At 30.9% G+C, this 10575-nt stretch overlaps 3 protein-coding genes across 7 annotated transcripts; 1 reads left to right on the forward strand and 2 right to left on the reverse strand.

Annotated features, from left to right (window-relative positions):
* Nucleotides 1-1841: 1841 nt before the first annotated feature.
* LOC101500165 (large ribosomal subunit protein uL18c) lies at nt 1842-4723 on the reverse strand. 5 transcript variants are annotated; one of them, XM_027331652.2, is made up of 6 exons: nt 4478-4723; nt 4249-4337; nt 3515-3667; nt 3243-3398; nt 2514-2538; nt 1842-2431 (listed from the first exon to the last, which is right to left on the reverse strand). In XM_027331652.2, the coding sequence occupies exons 1-4, from the start codon at nt 4578-4580 to the stop codon at nt 3243-3245; spliced, it is 501 nt and encodes a 166-aa protein (XP_027187453.1). In that variant the 5' UTR covers nt 4581-4723; the 3' UTR covers nt 1842-2431; nt 2514-2538. The 5 variants fall into 5 exon arrangements, with proteins under 5 accessions (XP_027187453.1, XP_012568282.1, XP_004490070.1 ...); XM_012712828.3 differs by having other exon boundaries at nt 2514-2545; XM_004490013.4 differs by having other exon boundaries at nt 1842-2538.
* A 1894-nt stretch (nt 4724-6617) lies between these two features.
* On the forward strand, nt 6618-7457 carry LOC101500485 (E3 ubiquitin-protein ligase MPSR1-like). Its single transcript, XM_004490014.4, has one exon. It carries the CDS (start codon nt 6618-6620, stop codon nt 7341-7343), a length of 726 nt encoding a protein of 241 aa, XP_004490071.1. The 3' UTR covers nt 7344-7457.
* A 214-nt stretch (nt 7458-7671) lies between these two features.
* On the reverse strand, nt 7672-9958 carry LOC101500806 ((R)-mandelonitrile lyase-like). The gene is made up of 2 exons (XM_027332055.2): nt 9286-9958; nt 7672-8771 (listed from the first exon to the last, which is right to left on the reverse strand). The coding sequence occupies exons 1-2, from the start codon at nt 9914-9916 to the stop codon at nt 7891-7893; spliced, it is 1512 nt and encodes a 503-aa protein (XP_027187856.2). The 5' UTR covers nt 9917-9958; the 3' UTR covers nt 7672-7890.
* Between the last annotated feature and the right edge of the window lie 617 nt (nt 9959-10575).

Consider the following 10575-nt stretch of genomic DNA (forward strand, 5'->3'; position numbering starts at 1 on the left):
TTAAAATAAAAAAATTCACAATTACCACAAAGATCGATTTAACATTTGAAAAATTTCTACAATACATTCAGATTTGTGTTCTGAAATTTAAAATGATCTAATTTACTCAATTCAATTCAATGTCAGACATCTTTTAAACATGCTTAAAATTATTTGAGTCAAACTTTTTCAAATGCAATTTTTAAGTTACTCAACATATACTACATTGAAGTAAAACTAAGAATATGAGACACACAAAGCAAAGTGATACTTAAAAACAACTAAAGAAGGAAAATAGTTTAGAAGAGAGATGGAAAAAATATTGATGTATAGATATACCTTGTCATAACATTGAAAAACACTAATTCCTTGAATTTTTCATGTACCATTTTGCTCTGGGTATGATAGGTAGCGAAATTTGTCGGCTGGTCCCATCCCAACTTGGATTTCCTAGATAGTCGCAGTGATAGAATTTCATGTAAGAAACTATACATAGCATTAAGTCACTATGAGCCAAATTGATTTCAAAGATTGTATAGAATATAATTGAATTTATGACAACAAAATTAGAAAAAGACAAAAAGAATAATTTTTTTGTTGCAATAAACCAACCTATACCTCTTTCAGTGTATCTTTGGAGTAGAGTCGGCAATTTCGAAGAATAAGATGATTTTGCGAGGATGACGAATGACTGGGAAGTCTTTAGAAAAATTAGGGAATAGAGGAATTAAAAGAGGAAAAAATTATTTAGAAATTAAGTAGAAAAAAATGAGGTGAACATGGCACCAAAATTAGAAATACACAAAGAGCAGATTTTTTTTTGTTGCAACGAACCAACCTATACCTCTTTCAGTGTATCTTTGGAGTAGAGTCGGCAATTTCGAAGAAGAAGATGATTTTGCGAGGATGGCGAATGACTGGGAAGTCTTTAGAAAAATTAGGGAATAGAGGAATTAAAAGAGGAAAAAATTATTTAGAAACTAAGTAGAAAAAAATGAGGTGAACATGACACCAAAATTAGAAATAGACAAAGAGAAGATTTTTTTTTGTTGCAACGAACCAACCTATACCTCTTTCAGTGTATCTTTGGAGTAGAGTCGGCAATTTCGAAGAAGAAGATGATTTTGCGAGGATGGCGAATGACTGGGAAGTCTTTAGAAAAATTAGGGAATAGAGGAATTAAAAGAGGAAAAAATTATTTAGAAACTAAGTAGAAAAAAATGAGGTGAACATGGCACCAAAATTAGAAATAGACAAAGAGACGAATTTTTTTTGTTGAAACGAACCAACCTATACCTCTTTCAATGTACCTTTGGAGTAGAGTCGGCAATTTCGAAGAAGAAGATGATTTTGCGAGGATGGCAAATGATTGGGACGTACACAAGAGGGAAGAAAAAATTGTTGGAGGAAGTCATTAAAAAAATTAGGGATTAAAAGAGAAAAAAAAAACTATTTAGAAACTAATTAGAAAAAATGAAGTAAAACATAAAAACACAAGAGAACTCTCTAAAATGTACACATAAGCTTTTTTGTTGAGGTGAAATATGTTTGCACATGTGAAAGAAATACTATGAGGTAGCATGAGAGTTGACATGAGAGTCTGTTTTAAATATATATAATAGATAATAGATATTTAGTCTATTTGTCAAAATTTGAAGGTGAGAGTAGTAGGGTTGGGTATCAAATTATGAACTAAAAACTTGTCAGCTAAGCCATTTCAACAACTTAAAACTTGAGAAAGAATGTTATAATAACATCATTTTAGAATAAAATATTTATTTACTTTCTTACGTATCACCGTATCATTTAGAACATGATTTTAGTTCTATTTTTGTTGAATATCAATTGTAAAGATCAATGTATATAACAGTACTAGTGCTTCTATTTTAAAGAAAAAATAATATTCATAATTTCTTGTTTCTCATGCTGGGCTAGTCGAAAATCAAAGTTTATCTGAAGCTATGTCTAAAATTCTTGAAAAATCAGCTTTTTAAGATTACATCGCAGTAATCCAGCAGGGGAGCAATTGTTTAGAGTCGGCTCAATGGACAGTGGAGATGGAATGGCCGTTGGTTGGCTACGGAATCCTATTTTTAGGGATAGAGGAGCGCAAACCTTTTTATGTACATCGTATGCCTACTTTTTTTGGAAACATTTCTGGTTGTTTGCGTAGACGGAGACGGAATTCACACACATCAAATCAAATACTCTTCATGTAAATTCTCTTGGAGTTTTCCTTTTGTCAACAAGTATTGCTACTGTTAGGGATTCCTGAATGATTCCTTGAATCATGGTATAATATCCATTGGATCTTGTATTTGTCCATTGCCCATGCGTTAAACAGATTATTCATGGTGCTAGTTTTGTGTCTGTCTTAGACCTCTTGAGTCAACATCTGGCTTTGCATCTTCAATTAGGTAGCTCCATACATTTCTTCATTCAATCACTTCACCTATACTCCAAATTTGGGAGTTTTATCAAATGACTATTACAGCAAAGTTGTCTTCTTCTGCTAGTACAAACTTTAGACTTACAAGATTCTTCAATAGTTGGTTTGTCCTGCACACTAAAACAACTAATTAGCTACACTCATACAACTCTAAATTCATCATGTGTCTTGATTCATCAAAGTTAGGGACCTTAAAGCATCATATGTCTTTAGACTCATAAGTTGTCATACCTAGTAAGTAACTGGACAAGAAAAATAAGGCATACAGCCATACATATAACTAGATTGTGAATCCGTGCATTGCACAGGTAAGCTAAGTGTGGCTGATAGCCTGATACTAATCCTTCAACTTATCCCATTTGTCAAGACATCTAAATGCACTTTGTGGGGAAAACATTAAATCAAGCACATTAATTGCTTATAAAATGTGCAAAAATGTCATGTAGTTCATGTTTTCACACCATTACAACATGTTTTAACATTAAATAATACCATCATTAAGTTATTAATATGATTAAGCGAAACTAACCAAGTGTTCCCCCTCCTTCTACTAATCCAAGTTTTCACTTAATTATTATCTGAGGTTAAAATTAGTTTCAACAAGATTACTTCAAATACCATCCTATTTTCAAACTAATAGAGTCCATAACAAAACATTTGAAGCCTGGATTTTTCGAAGTTCTTATTTTAATGATCAATCAAACAAGATTGCAACTTGCGATAAAGCAATCTCGTCCTGTCACAATAAGATCGACTTCTACAGTAGAACACTTCATATGTGTTTGACAAGGGAACACCACTATCAATTGCATACCTATCTAGGCAAAAATCCAAAATTGGAAATGGCAATCTCAAAGGCGTTTAGCCTTTCTCCACGACCAAAGCCATTGCGATCATAGGATGATATTTCATTTATGTTGAGATCAACACAGGCTTTGACAAGCGCCTCCCCAACACGTTGAGCAGCTTCCTGAATTCATGTAACATCCGAACAGAAAAAAAAAATCCAAAGTTTAATGAACCAAAAGTTGTTTTCCCTGTCTCCTACATACAATATTTGTCTCTAAAATGAGATGGACTACTTACAACAGTGCTACAGGGAGGATTGTCTCGGAATGATTTCTGCAGTGTGCTTCCATAGAATAAACACTTCTTATTTTTGTCATCTACAAGCATTGCATACAATTGCTTATCAGAGCAAAATACTGAAAGTCTTGGTTGTGTTGCTGTTCCGTTAAACTGGAAAAGAAAGTGCAAGACAAAAATAATGGTATAAATAACATGTAGAGGAAAAACTCCACACTTTCAATGGGATGGCATACAATTAAAGTAAATCAACAACTTAGTTTTTCTTTATCAATGCAGCAACAGCTTATCCCCTGTAATAAATGTAGGTGAAACAATATCCATATAATTATTTTTATTATATTTAAAAGGGACGTTGTTCATAGAACAATTTATTGCTTACTTTGTAGCAGAGTTTTAACAAACTGGCTATTGTCCTGCAATACACGATTAACTAAGTGTTCTCAACTAACGGCTAAAACAGTGCTATAGCTACGCAGAGTAGCAGAATTTGAACAAATCGATATTTTGCGTGATTTGCGATTGACAACATTGGATGCATCGATAGTACTCACATAAAATAAGCTAAATGACATGAGAAACCCTAGATTAAACGGAAAAAATAAAATGTGTATGCAGAACACCTTAACAATGCAAAAGATTCAAGGATTTAGCAATAATAAATGTAAAAGTACATAATGAAGGGTGAAGATAAAAGAAAAGACTACAATGAGTATTGTTGTAAGAACTCGTACCTTTTTTTGCATCTTTCTGTTTCGAATTTTAGGGCTTTCTTTTCTAGCATTTGCCCTAGCTTTGATAACTAATGATTTCTTACTTAAACCTGGTAGGAAATTAAAAATTCACAATAAGCAATATAAAAATAAATGTGAAAACAGTACAAATTAGATATTAAGCAGTAAATTATGAACATATGGTAAAGAGATTAAAGTCTGAAACACAGAAAGAATGTGTTTAACTAACTAGTAGTTTGTGGTTGAAAGGAAATGAATGGTTTTGGAGTGATTCCGAAGAAAGAACAAGTGTTAAATTGTAGTTGTTGAAATGAATTCACAACTTGAACCATATTTTTGAAAATTAAAGTTATGATAACAATTATGTCAACCGTGGAATCGCGGTGCGGGAAATAACTGCTTTGATGCGACGCAATTCGCAGTTGGCTTTTGCACGGGGAGAGAGGAAGGAAAATCCGTAAAATTCAAAAAGGAAAGCAAGGATATATACAATACAATTAATTAATTATATAATCGTTTTAACAAAGTACGTAGGATGCTAATACATTTTTTACTCTCAATTAACTCTTAAATTCGAGTTTTTTATTTAAGATTAATATTTTTAGAATTTTACTTAGGTTTTTTATTAATAAAATAAATTTGGTGACCACTCATTTGCAAACTATAAATAAAAAGTGAGACTAAAAGTGCCTTAAAGAATAAAAAGAAATTAGAAATATTATATATAAATGATTACTCATTAAAATTTCAAGATATTAAATGCCCAACTCTCAAGTATATTTTCTTTTTGTATTTTCATAAACAAAAATAAAATTAAAGAAAATTGATGTATTATAATTAATTTTTTTTTTTAGATTTATTTTTACTTATATTTAATATCAAAAGGAGTAATTAATTTCACATAATATATATATATATATATATATATATATATATATATATATATATATATATAACATTAAAGATTATTATTTTTGATATATATAGAGAGAGAAATAATGATTATTTGACACATTTGATATTAAGAGATATTTGGTAACAAACGTTTTAAAGACATATATTATGTTGTGTTGAAAAAGTTAATTTCAAATCATTGAAAAATAAAATACACAAATTTTAAAATATTATTTTTATATTTAATTCTTTAAAGTTTACTAATACGACGTATGTTATATATATATTTACAAAGAATTTAATTCATATATATTTTTAATATAAAGTTTTTACAATTTCAGTAAGTATTCTACTTTATATACAATTTCAACAATGAAATATAAAAAAACATAGTAATTGAAAACATAGTAATTAAAAAATTGATGTATCTCATCTGAAATTAAGATTAGATACATCAATGTATTTGTAAATTAAGACTAGATACATCCATTTTTCAATTACTCTTTTTATTTATATTTTATTTTGAAGGTATTATTCCCATCCAATTTTATATAAATAAAAATAAGAAAAAAAGGAATGTATTAGTTGTATTATGACATTTAAGAAAAAATTCAATATTTTATTATTACTTTTAAATTGCATTTACAAATTACACTTATATAGTCATATCACAAATTTTCATTAGATGTCAGATATAAACTTTAAAAATAATTTTTTTAACTACAAAGATAAATATAAATAAAAATCAAAATATATTTGACTTAAATTTTAGATCAATCATATACTGAAATTTTGTATATATTTATAATTAATGAGTATGAAATGACGAGTATGAATTTGATTTAAATTTAGACTAAATACATATATTTTTATTTTTATTTTTATTTAATATAAGAAAGAGTACTATATTATATAAATAATATAAAATAAAATACAACAAAAGGAACAACTTTTTAAATAATTTAAATATCTCTTTCCAAAAAAATATATATAAAAACGATTGTTTTTTATCATATATATTCCAACTTTGTCAATATTTCTTTTTTTTCATATGTTCAAATATAATACCATCTCTTATCTTTTTATACAAGACAATAACATAAAGAAAAAAAAAAGTATTTAGTTTATATTATAAGCTAAATACATCAATTTTGTCTAAATGATCGGATGGAGTAAAAAATGAATGTAATCCATGATAACAACCATACAATACATACATTGTTGGTATTTGATTATTATTACTTAAATATCTTGCTGTTATAAAACGATTGGTGACTGAAATTAGAAAGAAAGTCCTCTCAAATAAATATGACACCAAATAAATGAAACACAGACACAACACAACACAATACAATGTTCCAGATCCTTCCACAACCTTCTTTCTTCTCTCTATCATTTAAATTCACTTCAATTTCACCCTTTCTCTTCATTCCAACATTCTCAAAAATCAATTATCTCTTTAACTTTTTGATTTCATGGCTTCAGACTCCGGATTATCAGAACTTTCCTCTCTCTTCGTTTCATTTATCAGAAACACGAACACAGACATGTCCATTCTCTTACCCAGATCAAGAATCTTCACCTTATCAACAAACAACGACGACCCACTTCAACAATCTCAAAACACCGAAGATTCGAATCATCAAAGAATCATCTTGGTGAACCCTTTCACACAGGGTATGATTGTAATAGACGGAGCTTCAAGTCTCGAAGCTCTTTTCCGTGAAAATTCCACTAAGATTGGTCAACCACCTGCTTCAAAGGAATCAATTGAAGCTATGAAAAGGGTTGAGATTGAAGATGGTGAAGAAGATTTTGGTGAGTGTGTTGTTTGTTTGGAGGAATTTGAGGTTGGTGGGGTTGTTAGAGAAATGCCATGTAATCATAGGTTTCATGGTGATTGTATTGAGAAGTGGTTGGGGATTCATGGGTCTTGTCCTGTTTGTAGGTTTGTTATGCCTGTTGATGAGAAAGATGATGGAAAGAAAATTGATGAAGAAGAAGGTGGTGGAGAGAGGAGAAGGGTTGGTAGTGAAGTTTGGATTAGTTTTTCTTTTAATAGGAATATGGCAAATCAAGCTCAAAATCAAAATCAAAACCAAAATCAAAATCAAAATCAAAATCAAGCTAGTAATGGTGGTGATTCAACTGATTCTACTTCAAATTCTAGAGATGATGATGGTGCTGAGGTTGAGAATTAATGTTGAATTTTTGTTTTTTAAGGATGTTATTTTTGTATTTGTTATGGATATGTATAGGCTCAAATGCACAAAATTGTTCTTACATGTGGAAATAAATAATGATTTTTTATGTCATCTTCCAATTCTTTTGAATTTGATGTTATATATTACACTGTTGAATAAAACGTTATTAATTGAAATAATTGATGTATTTGATCATAATTAAAAAGATTGATGTATTTGGTCTTAAATTAAGATCAGATACATTTTATATTTCATTATTTAAGAGAGATAAAATGTTATAATTTATCACTGCAATGGTTAGAAGTCAAATACTATGAAAAAGAAATTGGAGAGAATCATGAAAGTGTTATAATTTCTTGGTCCAAACTTCAAAGTTAATTTGACAAATTTGAAATGGGGAATGATTGAATGAAATTGCTTTACAATGGGAAAAGTAGAGAATTGTGAGGTTGAAAGCACCCTGTGTTAGGCTTCTAAGTTGTTCTAAATGAGGCCTTACTTTTTTCAAACTTGATTTTGCACACAAGTAAAAAAACAAAGTTTATTATGTGTTTTCTTTGACATTCAAATTCAAACCAGAATCTTCTTCTCTTTCTTGTAGAATCTTGATTCCTTGGTACCTTCCAAGCATCAAAAGTGTAGCCATAGGATTTGTACCTGGTGACTCAGAAAAAGTTGAGCCATCCAATACTCTCAATCCCTTCACACCATAAACTTTGTAGTGTTTATCAACTACTGATCCAACATTGCAACCACCATGATAGTGATATATAGTTCTCACATTTTTCTTGCAAAATTTTCTAAGGTCAAACTCATTAGTTGCCAATTTGTTTTGCTGTGTCTCACCAAGGAAAAAAGCAATAGACTTAGACCTTGCAATTTTGTTAAGTAGTTTTGTCATCTTCACACACTCTTCCATATCATTTTCATTTTCAAGATAGTTGAATTTCACAGAAGGGTTCAACCTTGGATCTGTGTTGTTGAGTTCAAGACTTCCTTTTGAAAAAGGCATTGCTATCTTTGCAGCAATGTTAACCCTTGATTCATTGATGCTTAAGGGAAATATTGATGCTTCAACTATGATTTTGAAGTCTTCTGTTATGCCTGCAATTTGTGGTGGATCAGGAGGCCTATTTTCTGGCTTGGAATCAACCAAGATTGCTATGCAAGGGTTGTCTTGCATTTTTTGACCAACCTCTTTCCTTTCAAGTACTTGTGGAATGTTGAAGCTTTTCAATTGTTCTTTTGGTCCTATGCCACTTAGGAGTAAAAGTTGAGGGCTACCTAATGCACCTGCTGATAATATCACATCACCCCTTGAAGTTGAATTCTTTTGTTTCTTGATGTAGGCTTCATAGGTTTCATCTAAACTTCCATTGCTCTTTATGAACTTGATGCCCTTGGCCTTTGTTTCATTCTTGTCTCCTATAATATTTGAGTTAGTGGTAAAAATTCAAGAGTGAATAATTGAAAATTGAAAAATGCTAATGCTACTTATTTAAGGTTTTAAATCGCAATTGTGTTGCTGTCACAATATTTGATACTATGGCCACAGGTACAATCGTCCATCACAAAGATATAAAAAATCTTGAACTTATTAAATATAGCTATATGGTTTAAATTTGCAGCCGCATCACATTGGTGATAGAACCCTATAAATTGTGGAAGATGCATGCCACAATTATGGTTGCGGCAACCTTGTCGTTACAAAGCAATTGCTTAAAACCTTGCAATATGGGACACTAATACATACACCAAACACGACACAGAAACGTCGACACTGCTAATAATATGTGAAAATGAATTAATTAAATATAATCACATGTGTCAGTGTCGTGTTGATGTCAGACTTTGACACGTATCCAACACCGAACTTGTCTTTGATTAGAATTGTCGGTGTTAAATAGCTATAAGAAAGGTCTTTGTTTTTTCTTCTTACCATTGTAATGAAAGATGATACTCTTGACTGTGGCATTTACAAGGACTGTAAGATTCATTGGGTTTCCAGCCTCTAGAAGATCAGCTGAGGTATGTCTCTTTCCAAATCCATCAAAAACACTCCCAGAAACCTTGGTCCCCTTAATATGTTCCAAACTATAACCATTGTATGGCAAAACTCCTGTTTCAAGAAGGCTGAATTCAGCAACAGATTGCCATGGTGTAAGGAAAAAGGGTGGAAACACAACTTTTGATTCCACCCATTCATAACTTTCTTTCACTAGTTTCTTATCCCAACCAACTTTCTCAACATATTCCTCACTTGCTCTACTGTAAAATCCTCCATTTATAGCTGATGATCCTCCAAGAACTCTTCCTCTAACATTGTTAACACCTTCTTGTGATGTGAACCTTTGTGCTACTGACATATGGTTGTCTTTTTGAATCAATGGAAAACCATAGTATTTTCTGTCAATTATCAAGGGATTTCCATATGGTGAATCACCTCTTTCTATTAGTAGGACTGAAAATTTCTCTGATAAAGTTGCTGCTAAAGGACAACCACATGTTCCTCCTCCAACTATAATGTAGTCATAGAATTTACCTGCTACTTCCTTAACATCTGAAGTCATGTGCCATTGTCTATTACCTACATTGTGGAAATGTAATCAAAAGTCAAAACCATGTTACACGGTAATCAAAAGTCAAAACCATGTTTTAAGCTTAAAGAGAAAGTAAATGTCTACGTGGTAGTTGAAGTGTTGAGCTGAGACACTAGAAGGAGTTTGAGAAGGAGGTCAAGGGCTCAAATCCTGACTACTATAACTTCTTTTGGTATTAACCCTTCGATTCTTAGAGGAAATAGACTTTGGTAATTCGTAGTTTGACTGTAAGGTATGTAAAGTGGGATCAGATATTGTTGCAGTCAGGTTTTGAACTCAACCCTCTGAGAGAAAATTGACTCTGGTAATTCAAAGTTCGACCATAAATTAAGTAAATTTAGATCAATTATTATTTCAGTCAAGGTTTGACCTCGGCTCTCCAATTCTTAGAAATAAACTCTGTTAATTTAGAGTTCGACTATAAATTAAATACAGTCTGATCAAATGGTTTGAATTCGGATATTCCTATCGGTTCAACTATAACTTAAGCTTACTAACTACTTAAACCCAACCACTTGATTCACTTACTATTAACATATCATACTTACAGTTAATATTTGTATAAAAGAACAGAAAAGAAAAGAAGAAAATAAATTATAATGAGCTGTATAGATATATACCATGAGGTT

This window comes from Cicer arietinum, chromosome 2, assembly GCF_000331145.2.
Source record: "Cicer arietinum cultivar CDC Frontier isolate Library 1 chromosome 2, Cicar.CDCFrontier_v2.0, whole genome shotgun sequence".
NCBI classification, from domain to species: Eukaryota; Viridiplantae; Streptophyta; class Magnoliopsida; order Fabales; family Fabaceae; genus Cicer; species Cicer arietinum.

What these genes read in the sequence shown, in the direction of transcription:
- LOC101500806 (XM_027332055.2), bottom strand. Translation starts at nt 9,916, where the DNA reads ATGACTTCAGATGTTAAGGAAGTAGCAGGTAAATTCTATGACTACATT. An exon ending in TATCATCTTTCATTACAATG is followed by an intron (nt 8,772 to 9,285) that starts GTAAGAAGAAAA and finishes CAAATATTATAG; the next exon opens with GAGACAAGAATGAAACAAAG.
- LOC101500165 (XM_027331652.2), bottom strand. Translation starts at nt 4,580, where the DNA reads ATGGTTCAAGTTGTGAATTCATTTCAACAACTACAATTTAACACTTGT. An exon ending in CTTTCAACCACAAACTACTA is followed by an intron (nt 4,338 to 4,477) that starts GTTAGTTAAACA and finishes ATTTCCTACCAG; the next exon opens with GTTTAAGTAAGAAATCATTA. An exon ending in ACAGAAAGATGCAAAAAAAG is followed by an intron (nt 3,668 to 4,248) that starts GTACGAGTTCTT and finishes TTTCTTTTCCAG; the next exon opens with TTTAACGGAACAGCAACACA.
- LOC101500485 (XM_004490014.4), top strand. Translation starts at nt 6,618, where the DNA reads ATGGCTTCAGACTCCGGATTATCAGAACTTTCCTCTCTCTTCGTTTCA.